The following is a 17,084-nucleotide window of genomic DNA, read 5'->3' as shown; positions in this document are numbered from 1 at the left end:
TTAAGTAAGTAGGTATTAACTTGTCAATAAAATGAATATACTTAATACTTAAGTACAAATTGATTCATAATCATTTTCTATTCGAGTAACACACAAATATTTGTAGGTAGGTAATGACTGTTCATTTAAAAGGTTTATTCATGATTTGCAATAATAACTAGGTGACCGGAATAACTCTTTTATGCTTTGACGAACAAACAATAATATTCTAATATTTAGAGTTCCGTAGCATAACTTTACCAAAAAGTTCAGTCTGTACTTATCTTTTCTTATGATACTTTTAACCTGTCTTTTAATTTAAGTCCCTATCAACTGGTGGACCATAGATTAATAATTATTGATCTCGCTTGTGGTGGACAAATCGTGGCCGAGTCCTCGTAAATGGTTAAGAAGAACCGTTTTTTAAATATTACATGAACTAGTGTTTGATTGCTAATTGCGATGATGAGAAGATGTAAAAATGCAGATTTGCATAAGTCTTTACCGCATATTTTATCTTTTGACTTTTACAGTTACCTACGTAAACCAAGACAGTAGACCAATTTGATCAAGAAAGCAAGTAGAGATCCTAAGTATTCTGTAGCTAGCTACCTAATTTTGCATGTAGTTAAGTCTACGTAGTTGAAGATCTACATTCTACGCTCGCAGTTCATGCCTTGCAATTGCCATCCAATCGGTTCTATCACTTTTGACTTCATAATATAGATTAGTCACCAAAATTAAAACTTAAATCAAATCAAACTTGTTTTGCCTAGTTAATTGTGGGTATAACCTATTAACAGCTGTTAATGATCAGACCCGTTCAAAATTTACTGCCTAAATTACATGTCTACTAAGAAATAGAATAGGCCTGCAGAACTGAACAGCTCGATACATACTACAGTAAGGTTCCAATCTATGGTTCCAATCAATCGCTAACGGTTAAGTCATTTATCATAATTCATACTCTTGCGTGCCACGAGATTAGAGCCCCACATGACAAGGGAAAAATGGTAATAATTACAGCATTAACTGATAATGATTCAGCTGAAATTACCTTGTAACTGTTATGGAATTTATACGAGTATGGCATATGGAATAAAACTGGATGTGCTGAGGCTACGTCCACATTTGAGCCGATTTGCCAGGACGAGGCGCGAGTGAAAGTAGAGATAGTTCTTTCTCTTTCACCAAGTTGCGCACATATCCGTTGGCTGCTCACTTGCCTTCTTGTCAACACGGAATCGACAAAGCCGTGAGTCCTTTAATACTGTTTTGGTGGTGTCAATGTTTCGTGGTGTGATAGTTTTAATTAGGACTTAGGGTAATTATTTTGCAATTCGCATTTGCCTTACTCACTTTCGGGAGCCTCCCTCAACACTCAAGTAGTTTATTTATTTGCGTGTATAGGAATGCTACAGGTTTGGTAGTGATTTACATTTATTAACAATATTTTTATTTTTGTTTTAATACATTATTATTACCTTTTTAATTACTTAATTGAAATTCGTTGTGATTTAAATTTATTTTTCTTTACAAAAAAATTACTGCCGGCAAATGCAAATTTCACATGTCAAAGCATGATTAAATTCTAACTTATTCATTAATATAAGTAATTAATATAATATATTAATATTTAGAGCCTCAATAGCTCAATGGTTAACAAGCGGACTGAATTCCGAAAGGTTGTCGGTTCAAATCCCACCCTACCGTAGGAACCTACTCCTAGCACAAACTTACGCTTAGTTGGAGGAGCAAGGGGAATATTAGTCATGATTAACATGGCTAATATTCTTTAAAAAAAAATATAACAAGTAGGTACGTATATATATAAAAGGAAAGAGAAGAGGACAAAGTGGCGAGTCTGTCTGTCTGCTAGCTATTAACGGCCCATCTGTTTAACCAATTTTGCTGAAATCTGGTATAGAGATAGCTTGCATCCCGGAAACGGACATAGACATATTACAATCGCACGAATAAGTTAATAGGTACGTACTCGTGTAAAAGAAGAAACTGAATGAATGACATATCAACGTATCTATAGCTCAAACCACTGGGTCTAGAGACTTGAAATTTTACATGTACCTAAGTAGGTGTTTATTTATGTTAATTTTGAGAAATTGTAGCGTGGTCTTTGAAAATCTAAATTCATACGAAGTCCTGGGAAAAAGCTAGTTTATAATAAGGTATTCGAGATAATAATAAATTCAATACACTTTCTATTGTACATGATATAATTGATAGGGGTACAGGAAAACGGGCAGCTCTCTACTAGAACGAGTTGCGGGAATCGATGCAAACTGCATACCAAGCGACTGTTGTTACGTTAAGCTACTTATACACGAGCCACAAAAAAGCCTATTTTAAACCTCAATAAAAAAATTGGTTCCCTAGCTGTAATCTATTTTGCCATAACTGACTTAAAATTTAAACAAATCACTTGAAAATTTTTGGAGAAACGCGTAAACGGAGCGTTTTATTCGGCGCTTTAGGTACTCTAAAGATTAGTTTTCACTTATGTGATACAAGTGAAAAAAAATGTTATTTGATAATACCTACTGTAGCTATTTACCCTTTTTCTGATTTGAAAAGATTAACTGCTGTTTCTTGCCGGCTCTTCCCACTAGGATCTACTTTCCGGGCCGGTGGTTAGACTCCCAGACGTAGCATAAGAAACGCTAGTCCTGATATAATTTTGCATTGGACTCTGCTTTTTGAAGTAAGAACACGATTCACGACATATTTTTCTAACTTATTTTATTGATGAAATACAATCTTATTAATCCGGTTATACTAATCGCAGATTTGAAATATTTTTTAGAACAAGTTCTATTCTACTATTCGTACTGCCATGATCAAAAACCCTTATCTTACCAGAAAGAAAGAGACGGCCCATGTATAAGGAGCTTTATACTTTTCATGACGATCACGCAATAGAATAATAGGTATCAAATCAGGGATTTTACTGCCATCTATCAGGGCCAGTTTTATGCCAAATAGTGAAAGGTTAGATACTGTAAACTCATTTAAATAGTATAGGTAGGCAATCCCTAACAGAATAAAAATTAAAGAAATTGAAATAAAAAATATACTTTTATGAGACATGGTAGCGCGTTGAAGTCTTTTGTTCGTGCTAATATTCAAAACTGCATCGACTTTATTTTTAACAATTCTAACGTACACAGTTGCGTTTAACCAAATATTATTTTGCAATTGTACTCGCGCGCCACCTTTAACCACCACGTACATTGATGGTATGTTACGAGCTTTCACGCAAGTGCCAACAACAACTGTACAAAGTTTCAAATCGATCGGATCTTGGTGGAGTGGTCATGGTCATCACCAAGTGATGTCTTTAAGGACATGTTATGCGCCTCACGGACTTCTCCCTGTCCCCTATTTCCTCCATTGACCTAGAATCATGTTTGCCTCGGTGCGCGAGTCCGCCTTGCACTTGATTGGTTTTTTCGGTAAATTCTGTAGGTAAATGGTGTTAATCGAAGAAAAAAGTCACTATCATCAAGACGCCACGTAAATCATTAGTGTGTACAATAAAAACATGTTTAATAAAGGAAATGATAAGATAAATGATCCGTGTAACGGTACTCGGATGATGTAGGTATCGGACAAGTCTACCGGTTTTAGTAGCGAGTGTCCTTGATTCGTAAAGATACCATAGTGGTAAAGTTAAATTCACATGGCACGTACGTACCATCGTGATCAATCGGTAACATGCTGGTAAAGTTAAATTCACATGGCACGTACGTACCATCGTGATCAATCGATACCATGCTGGTAAAGTCAAATTCACATGGCACGTACGTACCATCGTGATCAATCAGGGTCTCCTCTCGAAATGAGAAAGCCATTGTCTGACCACAAGTGCGGATTTGCAGACTTCACACACCCTTGAGAACATTATGGAGAATTCTCAGGCCCTGCGCCTGAATTAACTCCGGTCCTGTCAAACTGCCGTCCTATATATATAAAGGAAAAAGTGACTGACTGACTGATCTATCAACGCACAGCTTAAACCACTGGACGGGTCGGGCTGAAATTTGGCATGCAGATAGCTATTATAACGTAGGCATCCGCTACGAAAGGATTTTTGAAAATTCAACCCCTAAGGGGGCAAAATAGGGGTTTGAAATTATGAGTCCACGCGGACTAGCTTATTCCCGCGAAGTCGCGGGAATAAGCTAGTCGGACTGTATTGGAATAAAGTGCAGCTGTGTTTGTGCACACACTTGTGCACTATAATGTCTCTCGAGTAGATGGCTAGTCCCGTTGAGATTGGCCGCCCGTGGCCGAAATTCGGTCACGAGGACATTATTACCATAAATCTTTGAGTGTGTATTTTTAAATCTACCAAAAACATTTTTTATTTTTTCGCATGTAAAGAATTTACTAACAGCAATTGATTGTTACTTTGGAACCTTTAAAATACGCAGTAAAAGGTTATTTTCCCGCTGGTGACTGGTCCCATAACTGTCATCATGGTAAATAACTGCAGTCAGGTATAGTGGGTCACCAGACATTCCTTATTATGGTGAATAACGGTTTGGTATGATTGCCCATGGGATAAGATCCGAAATGAGGAGAGTCGCAGGAGAACCAAGGTCACTGACATAGCCCAAACTATTAGCAAGCCAAAGTGGCAGCGGGCAGGTCATGCCTTGAGTGGAGCCGAAAAGTCCTTGAGTGGAGACCGCGTGTAAGCAAGCGTAGAGTGGGGATAAATCGACGATATAAAGAGGCTGGCGGGAAGTGGCTGGATGCGGAAGGCTTAGGACCGACTGTGATGGCGTTCTTTAGTGAAGGCCTATGTCCAACAGTTGACTTCCACAGTCTAGTGATGATGATGATTGCCCAAGGGTACCACTTCAATAGAATAACTTCCCAGAGAGATACGAGTATTTAACCTACCTTTGAATTCTCTTTTGTTGTCTTCCAGGTAACCATGCGCTGGGTGTTGCTCGTCTGCCTGGTGGGCGTGGTAAGCTGCCACACCACAGACGTCAAAGCGGAAGGGGGGCAGGAGAAGGGCATCGTGGAGTGGATCAACAGCTGGCTGAGCTCCACCACCAGCACCACCGAGACACCTGCCAGCGCACCGATGGTGGAGTGCCCTGCTTGCCGTTAGTACCTACCTGCTTTAATCTATGGTACGCGACAGGTTGAAATGGCAATCGGAGAGGGAACGCCCCGCACACCCACACAGCCCCCGCGCTAACCCGGTACGGGCGATCGGGGGTGTGCGGGGGGTGCCCCGCTCCATAGCCATCTCGACCTGTCGCGGACTATACCTTCTTTAACGATGAAGGAAAACATCATGAGGAAACCTGCATGCTTGAGAGTTCTTCATAATGTTCTCGAAGGTGAGTGAAGTCTGCTTTCACCCGCCCCGCACACCCACATAACCCCCGCGCTAACTCAGTACGGGATACCGCGAGTGATGTGCGGGTGTGCGCAGCGTCCCCCAGGCTCATACCCCGATTGTCATCTCGACTTGTCGCGTACTGTAGTGCCAACGATGCAACAATGCAAATGCCTCGCCTGGAAGTCTTCAGTAAAAAGAATTTAGTTAGTTTTTGTAGAATACTTTAGCCGCGGCTAAAGTAGGTATCCTTACAAGCACAAGTCACAAGTGTACAAAAAGAACACATGCAGGTGACTGAAGGAGAGGAATAGACGGTTAGTCAAGCGTGCCACTGCACTGCAGAATATCTAATCTGTGATCACAGTGATGACCATGACCGAGAGGTAGAGAAGTACAAACCATCAGTCTCACGAGTCAGTAACTTTCAATTTGTCATTTCTCAGAGTGTGGATTCACCAGAACGCGCAGGCGCATCGTCGGCGGATACGAGACCAAGAAGAAGGAAATACCATGGATCGCGGTGTTGATGTACAACGGCAGGTTCTACTGCGGCGGGTCGCTGATCAACGACTTGTACGTGCTCACTGCCGCGCATTGCACATCTGGGTAAATATGCTTGATCAACTGATCATTTGAATCATGAAAAATAAGTTTGTGAACGATATCCGTAATCTACAGGCTAGACCGAACTACCAACGGCAAATCCTACGATTTAGCAGTGAAATAAGATTCACCGCAAAATCTTTTATTTATCAAAAAAGGTCTTGATTGTAAAATTCCGAACCGTTCTGTGATATTCGATAATTTCTGACTTTTACCAGCTTTACCACCTACCCAAATACTAGATCGGTTTATGAATTTCGTAATTCAACCGACTTTCAAATTCATTCAATGTTGATCATTCCCTAGTAAAAGTTGATTTGATTAAAAATATTTCTATTTCTCTTCGGTACTAGCCGATGGCTGCGTCTTCGTCCGCGTGGATATAGGTTTTTAAAATTCCGTGGGAGAAATTTTGATTTTCCCGTATAAAAAGTAGCCTATGTCACTCTCCAGGTCTTTAACTATACCTCGTCCTACATATGCAAAAATTCACGTCGATCCGTTGCGACGTGATTGAAGGACAACCAACTAAAAAACAAACACTTTCATATGGCTACGTACGGGAGCGGTGCGCAGGCTCGACCTTACCAAAGGGAGATCTCCCACCGCGCGTTTGGAGCGCCAGCTGGGCCGACGGTTGTATCTTGAAACTTATCTATATATAGTCCAGATTTCAGAACACTCCGTTAGTGCGAGTACTGTCGGCGGTGCATTTGTTCGGGACTACGTCATGAAATGTTATCGACTGAACAGCGCCATCTATTTTCTACTGTGGCAACCGCCACAGCTACTGGGTAGTGATTCTAAAATACCAAATTCATGCGTTTCAGATTCCGCAAAGAGAAAATGTCAGTGCGATTCTTGGAGCATGATCGCTCTATGCACAACGAGACCAAGACGATCGACAGGAGAGTGTCCCAGATCATCCGACACTTGCGGTACAACCCCGGCACCTACGACAATGACATTGCTATACTGAAATTAAGTGAAAGGGTATGTTGTGTAACCGACTAATTTTCTGTAGTACATACCTACTGGTAGAATCTCTAAATTTAACTGAAATGACAGGTCTAAATGTCCTTTTTCGCCCTTGTCTTGGTGGGAACGGCATTGTAAGTCTAGCCGGCCAGTGGTAAATTATTCTGACGGTTCAAAGTGGTTCAAAAGCACTTGTAAAAGTTTTAATAAAAACTTATATTATTCTTTTTAAATTAGTAAGAAAAATATGCTAATACTCCTAAGTTGCGATCAGAATCAGTATAATTATCTGAAGGACAGAACCTACTATATTTACATGTATAGTACCTATATACTTACGTATAGTTAGTATACGCCATGTTTACACTTATACATTATAGTTTTATTTTCAGATAAATTGACCTTTTCCCGAATCAACGGTGAATACTCCAACCACATCTGAATTCATATGGCTATTGATAAAAAAAATCTAAAATTGCAGGTGGATCTCAGTACAGCCTTAAAGCGTGTCCGAGTCGACGAGGTAGACGAAGACAACGATATAGGACTTCGCCCCGTGTGTCTGCCAAAACCCGGCCTTAACTATGCCAATGAAACTGCTGTTGTTGCGGGCTGGGGGACAACTGAGGAGGGCGGCAGTGTTTCTAACACTTTACAAGAGGTAAATGGACGTGTTATTTATTTACATTTTTATGGGTTAGATAAGAAAGCTCAGAGTCGCTTAGCGAACGCCAAGCTCGGAATATTCCTGTGATCGACGGTGAAACAGCAATGGACGGGGAGTTGGAGTCCGGTGCTAGGATAACGACTCTGCACGGAAGACGCAGCGTTGGAAGACCTTCTATTAGATTCCTCCCATTCCCAATAGACGGAAGATCTCAGACTACACGCCTCAAGGTCTTGATCTGTGCAAATCCTTGCAAAATATCTATTTCAGAAGTAGATCACGCTTAATCACGCCTAGTGGAAACTAAAAATTTACTTAGCCTAAGAAGGAGCGCACTTAAGCCATTTACTTTTGCTTTAATGATAGAAAAAATCAACTAAACTACAGTACGCGGCAGATAGTAATGTAAGTCGGTCATTAGAATGACATTTCGGCTTTGTGGAGCGTTGTCTCTGTCTCAACGACGGAGACAATGCTCTACAAATCTGCTATCTCCTTCTAAAGATCGATGTACATTACTTTCTGCCGCGTACTGTAAGAGCAATCCTTAACGAAACCATGTGATTCAATGGCAAAACAGTGAAGGAGAAAGAAGTCAGGTAGCTATTCTTTTTTAAGGTTCCGTATCTCCACTAAAAAACAGCAACCCTTATAGGATCACTTCGTGTACGTCGTGTCTATCAAAACCCGCCAAGGAAGTCAAAACCTATAGGGTTCTTCCCGTTGACCTAGAAAGCAATGTCCTATAGTAAAAGCAAAAAGAAAATTCCGAAAACCGTGAATTTGTGGTAACATCACAGAAAAAGTGTTTTTGTACGATGGTACGGTACGACTCGCACTTGACCGTTTATTTTTATTTTTCAGGTTCAAGTGCCCATCATGACCAACATGGAATGCCGTCAAACCTCGTACAAGAACCGCATAACGGAAAACATGTTGTGCGCGGGGGAGAAGCAAGGAGGCCACGACGCGTGCCAGGGCGACTCGGGCGGGCCGCTGCATGTTCGCGATGCCAACACTGAGAAGCATCACATCGTTGGTGAGACCAGACATTTCAGATCCTAAAAATAAGGCTACGAAAGTGGCAAGTTACTTCGGCGGGGAGGGGCGATGCACGCACAATAGACGGAAACGTTTAAGTGCGGAAACCAGCCCAGAATGAAGAAAAAGAAGAAAGTGGCGAGGCGAGGGCGGACCAACCCTGGCCTCGAGTTTAGGGGATCTCTAAACCTGAAATAATTGTAATTCACGAATTTCAACAAAAAAATTATACAGAGCTTTTTATTCAATGACAAGGCAGATAATATCACATTTAAAGAGCCTCAATAGCTCAACGGTTAAAGGAGTGGACTGAAATCCGAATGGTCGCCGGTTCAAACCCCACCCGTTGCACTATTGTCGTACCTACTTCTAGCACAAGCTTAACGCTTAATTTGAGGGGAAGTGGAATATTAGTCATCATTGACTAATATTCTTTTTAAAAAACAAAAAAAAACCGTTAATCTTGTACCTACTTCTAGCACAAGCTTAACGCTTAATTTGAGGGGAAGTGGAATATTAGTCATCATTGACTAATATTCTTTTTAAAAAACAAAAAAAAACCGTTAATCTTGTACCTGCTAAGTGCGAAGGCTATGGAAAACATCGTGGGAAACTTGCATACTTAAGAGTTCTTCACAATGTTGTCAAAGGTGTGTGAAGTGACTTGGTCAGTGTGTTGGATAACCTTAAGAATTCTTATTCTCAGAGGAGATTCGTATTCAATAAACTCGTTCGTACTCGTAGTGGCCGGCGATGGGTTAAGATGATTGGTTGACTCACCCGTTATTGTTCTAGGTGTGGTCTCGTGGGGCGAAGGTTGCGCGAGGCCGGACAAGCCCGGCGTGTACAGCAGAGTCAACCGATACTTGACCTGGATCAAGAGTAACACCAGAGACGCCTGCTATTGCGACTAACTGCTGTTTGAGTTTTGACTAACTTATCTAAACACAACAACTGCGGTGTATTCGCTAACTCAGTGATCAACATTGAAGGATAGAATATAATATAATAGAATATATTTTTATTCAAATAAACTTTTACAAGTGCTTTTGAATCATCAACTAGTTTAATTTATAGATAGCCACCAAGCTCATTTGAAATTGGTTAGTTCTACTACTGCTTCACTGAGCGTATTAATTTTTTGTAGAAAACTTTCAATGAATTAAAAATAAATGTCACATGAGTTATTAGGTGGCTATCATTCAGTGTTGGTCACTTAGTTAGAGAATCATCCCGCTGGACAAAACGTAACTTTGATGCGATCATAGAAAAATTAGACTACATTTTTTATTTCAGATTAGATTTTTTTCAGAACTACAAGTCTAGTACATATACTAGACTTGTAGTTCTGAAAAAAATTGCCTATAAACATGTAACATAGAAAACCTAATTATGCATTGTATTGTGTAATAGTTTTAGTGTAATTGACCATAAATCCGCGAGATCACCCAATAAGATACTGTGGTGCACACAACTGTTGTTCTGCTGTTCAACTGTGTTTCTTTTGTTTAATAAATTATAATTGACATGTCTAAAAGTAGTGCTATTCTTTCCTACAAGGAAAGATGTGAAAGTAATAGAACTTAAGATTTGTCAATTTAGTTTTAATTGTGGATAACCAAATTTTCACCAACATAATATTATTGTTAAGAACAAATTAATGTATTTATTCTAGCATTTAATAATTTAGTTAAGCATATTTATTTTATTAAAGTTTTTAAACTAATATTTGTCAAGATTACTCACCTTGATCAATATTTTAATAAAATATTTTTTAAGAAGAAAATTCTTTTTTCCTATTTTCTTTCCATATGTTTTAAGGTTATTAATTAGTTTATTAAATCATATTAAGGAGGTATTTAAATAAAAATAGTGTCTGCAATGAGTGTTTTATTAAGTAAAATTAAAATAGTTATCTAATATTACAATTTCTAATTAGACTCAGTAACTAAGATAGAAAATTATTTAATCCATTGATTATAATTACAGCTAATTTATTATTTTTCTATTAATAAATGTTGATATTTAATTTAATTTTGATCATAGTATAATAATTAATTTATGATAAGATGGAATTTATCTCTCTTAAATCTCTGTAAAATGGAATATAAAATTATGAAAAGAATCAAATCACTTGCAATAGTCTTAAAATAACTGTATGAAAAAATGTTGAGGACTGTAACAAAACAAAATAAAAAACAACCAACAATAGTTATCATTACATCTTAATCACTACTTTAAGAATATCTATGTTAATTAGAAAACAATTAGGAAAAAATTTAGTACCTGATTGTGATATGTTTTCAAAAATATCCAAAAATATTACAAGAAATTTAGGCGCAAAAATACTAGGTACTATTGCTACATAGGGAAAAAAATGTTTAGTTTACTTTAAAACTAACTATCACATCAAAAATAAATTATTAAACAGTCTTAGAAACCCAATATTTATGTCTGATTAATGAGCACAGATTGAAGAAAAGAGATTGTAAATTAAACTAAACTGCTGTACATTTGACAACAAAATAATGCTATATCATGCAAGCACATCAGCTTTGTCAATGCAATTTTTGGTTTTATATCTTTTTTTAAATACCTATATAGACTAAGTGCTTGGCCCTATATAGACTAAGTGCTTGGCTGCAATCAGACCTGGTGGCAAGTGATGATGCAGCCTAAGATGGAGCACGCTTGCCTAGAAGTTGCCTATTCACTCTCAACTCGAAGGTATCCATATTATAATTGGAAAGGAAAACTGATGCTGGAAGGGTTTTTCAAATCATAGCGGTTCAGATTAAAAATGAGGAGGCAAATAGCTTTGTACGTATCCATGGGATTTCGACTATGTAAAGGTGTAGACCTTTCAGCTGTACCAACTTCTTTTTAACTGTATAGGCATGCAGTTTAGTGCAATCACACCAATAATAGTGTGGCTGATGATGCCACTTAAGTTGGACCAAGACGCCTAGATAGTGCCAATTCACTCTTCTTGGTACAAGTCACTATGCAAATGACACTAATTGAGATGGAAGAGACACACTCCAGTCCAGAGATAATTAAAAATTCAAGATTAAAATTTTCTGGATAGTGTTCAAATAGCAGAAATTGTTTTGGGTAATCTATTTACCTCTTTACTTTAATCTGGTTTACTAAGTAAAGGTTTAATAAAAATTCCTAAGAAGAGATGATAACTGGGATAACATCATATTAGTAGTTGCAATAGGATTCAAACCAGGATGGTTTGGGTTCCTTGAATCAGGTTCCATTGTGGTTGTCTCCTCGATCACTTCATTCCCATTTTTTATGATCCTGCGAGTTTCAATTGTGCCGTCAGGTTTTGTTATGCTTGTTGTGATAATTGTCTTACAGAATGACCTTCCAGGAACTAAGTTGCTGTCAAACGGTTTCTGAGGGACTAGATGTCCATCCTTCTGTTGCAGTAAGCCAGAAATTTCATTCGAAGAGATCTTACCGTCTAAATCAATGTCCTCCCTCTGGTGTTCATACTTATGTTCATGATAGCCAGGCTTTAAATAGTAATCTCTAATACTGTTGCTATCAAAATCATCCGGTTCTTGTTCTGTGGTTGGGAAGTCTGTTATGGTACCCATGTCACTATGTCCAATAAACGCTTTCATGTCACCAAACATACTACCAAAGGTCTTGAACATGTCCTGTAGTTAAAGAAATTTGTGATAAGTAAATAATGTATCATCATTGTCACTATCGTCACAGCCCTGCCACTACTGAGCACAGATCTCCTCTCATAATGAAGAGTTTAAGCTACAGTCCACCACACTGACCAAGTGCTTATGGCAGAATCCACACACCTTTGAGAACAATATGCTGAACTCTCAGGCATGCAAGTTTCGACACAATGTTTTCCTTTACTGTTAAAGTCAGCGATATTGACTTAATTGCTTAAAGTGCACATATACTTAACTGAAAATATAGGGGTGCATGCTGAAATCTTAACCACTATACTATTACAGCAACATTATGTTTATATAGTACTAGATGATGCCTGCGACTTCGTCCGCGTGAGTTTCGGTTTTTAAAATCCTGTAGGAATTTTTGATTTTCCGGGATAAAACGTAGCCTATGTCCTTCCCCGGGATGCAAGCTATCTCTGTACCAAATTTTGACAAAAAAGGGTAAACGGATGGGCCGTGAAAAGCTAGAAAGACCCAATGAAGAGGACAAAATTGTACCTGCATGTGATTCATAAATTCCCGCTGCATTTCCAGCGGGTCGAACGCATCTATCTGCTGTCTGGAGTACAACTCGTCACCGTCATCGTCATCGTCGGAGCCCCAGATCGGATTGCGAAAATCATTCTTAGGCGGCTCCGGTCGTAGTCCGAAAAACGATCGGAAACGGTCCATGAACGCCGTGCTGGACATCGTGAAGAACACTCGAGGATTTTGGATTGGATTTCAACACGAGTTTTAGATTCTAGATGTTAGTTTGTCGGTTAACTTTGTAATTTGTATTGACTTTTTTTTTGCTATTGCGCAACAAATAATAATTATTTATTTACGCCATCAGTCAGTCGTTGTCAATGTCAACAGATTTTGACGACTTTATGACGTTCTGAAATATCGTCCAAGGAAATGTACAAACATTGATCTCAAAATAAATTTTTAACTTTCAAAAATAATTTAATAAATAAAAAAGCGTCAATTATTTCATGAAGAAAACCAAAGAAAACTTCCTAATCCTAATCTATCATTCAGTTGGATCGATGCTTGACGCCTAAATAATGTCGGCTCGACTTCACTTCGTCGATTTCATTAATTCTACTCGGCCAGCTGGGGCCAGCGACCTCGTCGGCCTCGTGTGTTGTGTAATCAATGAACTTCTGTGACCACCACAGAGTATCTACTTTTTACATACGGCTCGGGCCTCGGCTGACTTTTATCAGGTCGGTGCTGAATAAAAGGTGCTGACGTGCTGACCAGTGACCACATTGGCACCAGACACCAGTGATCATATATGTTATTGGTCTGTGCCAGTGATTATATACTCTTTGATTGGCACACTGTGACCGGCACTTTAGTATGTAGTACCCATGTAGTACCTATTGATAAAACCATAAAACTGCAAGATTCTGTCCATAATGGAAGGAAAAGAACTGGTGGTAATCTAAAGGAAGCAAAACTCAAAGCCAGTGATGTCGGAGATAGCGTTACCTTGATTAGATCTTACATCTTTATTTGTATTACCGAGGTATGTTTACAAATAATTAGTTCATTAATTATTATGCCCTGACCTACATTTACTTTCATAGTGCTTTCATACCTAATATTTAGAAGATCCATGATATACAATAGGTAGAGGTCCATTCTGTCTCTTTAATATGGACCACTATAATTGGACCATTAGTTAGCACACAATGATAAAATATTATTAGGTAGGTAAGTACATATTTTATTTACCAACTCACAAAATATATCGATACCTACCTATTTATTTCGTCCTTATCCAAGATCAAGTTTCAAAATCACTGTAACTATTTCCTAGTGTAAGTTAAGGTTGAGATGGCAATTGGGGTATGAGGCGAAGGGATGCCTCGCACATCCGCACGTCACCCGCGCTCGCCCGCACCGTGTAGGCGCGGGGGCTGTGCGGGGTATTTCCTTCCCTATTGACTTCTCGACCTGTCGCGTATGTAAATAATATAAAAGTATACCTACAAATGTTAAAAAATCCTACTGGTTATTGTGTACTCTTCAATTAACATCTAAGACCTAGGTAGAGTAGACCCATTCTTTCTTGTTTGCTGTTTGTGTTGATTTGGTGTCGATATAATATTAAAAATTAATAAGCCTAGAGCAAGGTTCATTATTCGCGTTGCGCAGCGTCGTCGTACCGCGATGATTGTTGATTGATTCGATATGCCTGTTTATTTAATAATTTACTATTTACTTTAGGTACATATTAAATGTGATAGGGCTGCTACTAGACTAAATATAAATAATAAATATTGCTTTCACACTTCATTTCTGTTTATTTATAAAATTTACCCTATTTATTTAATGTATAAAACTGACTCAAACTCACTTTTTCTTCATTTTGCACACTAAAAAAAGTATGTTTTAGATTTAGATGTAGGTACCTAATAAGTCATTGATTTACTAATAAGTAACTATATTTATTTATAATAAATGTGAATAGTGATAGTTAAAAAAGTTTTACAAAAAAAATTAAAACCGACTTCAATACCTAGCCAAAAATACTAAAAATTATAAAGTAATTTAATTTATTACCAAATATATTATGTAACAAGAGTTAATATAGTTCCATGATAATACTTTTTGGTGCCGGTGCCAATTGGCTTCAGCTGCGCGAATCGTCTAGACTTCATATTTTTATGAGACTCCACAATGGCACCTTATTGGCACTGACCCCAAAAAATATTATCATGGAACTATGTTAAATCTTGTTACTTAATAAATTCGGTAATAAATTAAATTATTTTTGTGGCTAGGTATTGAAGTCGGTTTTTATTTTTTTTGTAAATTTTTTTTATTTCACAATTTTTAGTGGCCCCATGGTATTAAAATATGCTATGCCTGGGTAAAAAACTACTGTTTACTAAGCTATAACACTGATCGCGAGCAATTTACTCTTATCCATTGAGGAGTTCTATTATCTATCTTCGAAGATGTTCATCAGATCTTCACCAAATGGGACCAACTTTGAAGTATACCCTTTCTAGCAAAAAAGAATTTTCAAAATCGGTCCAGGCGTCTTCGAGTAATCGAGGAACATACATAAAACATTAAAAAAAAGATTCCGGCGAATTAAAAACCTCCTCCTTTTTTTGAAGTCGGTTATAAAACGCTAAAATAATATCGTTTCTTTTCATTCTAGTATTAACTAATTAAGTAATTTTAATAAGTAGAAGAGTAGGTAGGTACTACATACTTAATAGGTATTGCATTCTTTGAATTTAAATCAATAAACCATACAAATCTTATTCTATAATTATTATTATCAATATTTACACATAGGTACTTACATAGAAACATCATGTCGTTTTTACAATAATTTGTAGCAGTTGGCAACCCTAACTTGCACAAGTGTTTTTTTTCACTCACTTTGCCACTCTGTAAAATCTTGAAGTTAAATTCAGACTGTTATAAAATGGCCAGTGAAAACACATTTTCGTTGCTCCAACCGCAAGGTTTGTTGTTTTATTTTTATTTTTACAAGATATAAGCAAAAAATACATAGGTACCTATACCTACTTATTATTAATGTATTAACAAACGAACGATTATGGTGGTTAGAAAATGTAATTATGATATGAAATAAATCTTCGCGCTCGATCATTGGATATTATAATAATCTAAATATAAAAGGAAAAGGTGACTGACTGACTGACTGACTGACTGACTGATTGACTGACTGATCTATCAACGCACAGCTCAAACTACTGGACGGATCGGGCTGAAATTTGGCATGCAGATAGCTATTACGACGTAGGCATCCGCTAAGAAAGGATTTTTGAAAATTCTACTCCTAAGGGGTGAAATAGGGGTTTTAAATTTGTGTAGTCCACGCGGACGAAGTCGCGAGCATAAGCTAGTTATTGTATATAGCCAAAAGTAAAAGGACGAATAAAATTATTTATCTTGTGGCGACAAATTTTAGTCTATTCAAAACTTGTGAGTGGTGATATCCTAGTAGTTGAGACTTTGGTCTCCAATTCAGGAGATCCGGGGTTCGGTCTCAGACACACCATTAACTTTTTGGAGTTAGGTGCGTTTTAAACAAATATCACGGTGAAGGACACCGTGAGAGTTTCCTCACGTGTGAGAGTTCTCCAAAATGACGTTCTCAAAGTGTGTGAAGTCTGCCAGTCCTATAGAGTTAGAAATAAATCCGCACTTGGCCTGGCGTGAAAAGACTGACCAACCCTTCTCATTCTGAGAGGAGTCCCGTATGGTCTCAATAGTGACCCAGCGATGGTTTAATGATGGTGATGATAGGTACTAGTTAGGTAACTGCCTATTTTTTCTTGTAAAGGTAAGTAATAAGTATGTCGGAACTCGGATTATACAATGGGTTAGCATGCTATTATGGCGGTAAATCGTCACGACATACAGTCGCATTTAGTGGCGATGACAGGGCAAAAATTGTGCCAAGTAGTTATGTTTGAAAATATTATAAACTAGCTGTTGCCCGCACTTCGTCTGCGTCTCGTGGGAACTGTTTTTTCCCGCGGATTTTCCAAAAAAATCTTTTATCAACAAAACTTTTTAACAAAAAAGAATTAACGAATTTTGTGCAGTCTTCGAAAGTTATGCTCGTACATACCGGCATACATTTCGGCGATTCCTTTTTATTTATACGTCCCGCGGTCACTGTCTTTTCCCGTGGATTTAAAAAAAAAAATTCTTTCATTACGAACCTGGTCCTGACAATTAT

General features: G+C 38.0%; 3 protein-coding genes across 4 annotated transcripts in view; 2 read left to right on the top strand and 1 right to left on the bottom strand.

Moving 5' to 3' along the window:
- Window positions 1-968: 968 nt before the first annotated feature.
- Window positions 969-9,945, top strand: LOC117985974 (trypsin-1-like). The gene is made up of 7 exons (XM_034972779.2): window positions 969-1,234; window positions 4,934-5,117; window positions 5,803-5,965; window positions 6,793-6,955; window positions 7,422-7,601; window positions 8,472-8,646; window positions 9,444-9,945. Exons 2-7 carry the CDS (start codon window positions 4,940-4,942, stop codon window positions 9,560-9,562), a joined length of 978 nt encoding a protein of 325 aa, XP_034828670.1. The 5' UTR covers window positions 969-1,234; window positions 4,934-4,939; the 3' UTR covers window positions 9,563-9,945.
- A 580-nt stretch (window positions 9,946-10,525) lies between these two features.
- On the bottom strand, window positions 10,526-13,178 carry LOC117985976 (HCLS1-associated protein X-1-like). Its single transcript, XM_034972781.2, has 2 exons — window positions 12,860-13,178; window positions 10,526-12,322 (listed from the first exon to the last, which is right to left on the bottom strand). Exons 1-2 carry the CDS (start codon window positions 13,049-13,051, stop codon window positions 11,810-11,812), a joined length of 705 nt encoding a protein of 234 aa, XP_034828672.1. The 5' UTR covers window positions 13,052-13,178; the 3' UTR covers window positions 10,526-11,809.
- A 410-nt stretch (window positions 13,179-13,588) lies between these two features.
- LOC117985971 (glucose transporter type 1-like) overlaps window positions 13,589-17,084 on the top strand; it is a 28,745-nt gene continuing 25,249 nt past the window's right edge. The window contains exon 1 of one of the 2 annotated variants that reach the window (XM_034972773.2): window positions 13,589-13,877. Coding sequence is in view for 1 of the 2 variants with exons in the window: in XM_034972771.2 (XP_034828662.1) it covers window positions 15,798-15,837 (40 nt within the window). In the remaining variant the exon portion in view is untranslated. Of the gene's footprint in view, window positions 13,878-15,760; window positions 15,838-17,084 lie in introns of those variants that run through there. The other variant, XM_034972771.2, reaches the window with a different exon arrangement.

The sequence above is a fragment of the Maniola hyperantus genome, chromosome 10, assembly GCF_902806685.2.
Source record: "Maniola hyperantus chromosome 10, iAphHyp1.2, whole genome shotgun sequence".
NCBI classification, from domain to species: Eukaryota; Metazoa; Arthropoda; class Insecta; order Lepidoptera; family Nymphalidae; genus Maniola; species Maniola hyperantus.
This window is presented reverse-complemented; position numbering and strand designations above follow the sequence as displayed.

Bases quoted from the DNA above. Each gene is read 5' to 3' on its own strand.
- LOC117985974 (XM_034972779.2), top strand. From the start codon at position 4,940: ATGCGCTGGGTGTTGCTCGTCTGCCTGGTGGGCGTGGTAAGCTGCCAC. The intron at 6,956-7,421 runs GTATGTTGTGTA...CTAAAATTGCAG, and splicing joins TACTGAAATTAAGTGAAAGG to GTGGATCTCAGTACAGCCTT. The intron at 8,647-9,443 runs GTGAGACCAGAC...TTATTGTTCTAG, and splicing joins TGAGAAGCATCACATCGTTG to GTGTGGTCTCGTGGGGCGAA.
- LOC117985976 (XM_034972781.2), bottom strand. From the start codon at position 13,051: ATGTCCAGCACGGCGTTCATGGACCGTTTCCGATCGTTTTTCGGACTA. The intron at 12,323-12,859 runs GTACAATTTTGT...CTTTAACTACAG, and splicing joins AATTTATGAATCACATGCAG to GACATGTTCAAGACCTTTGG.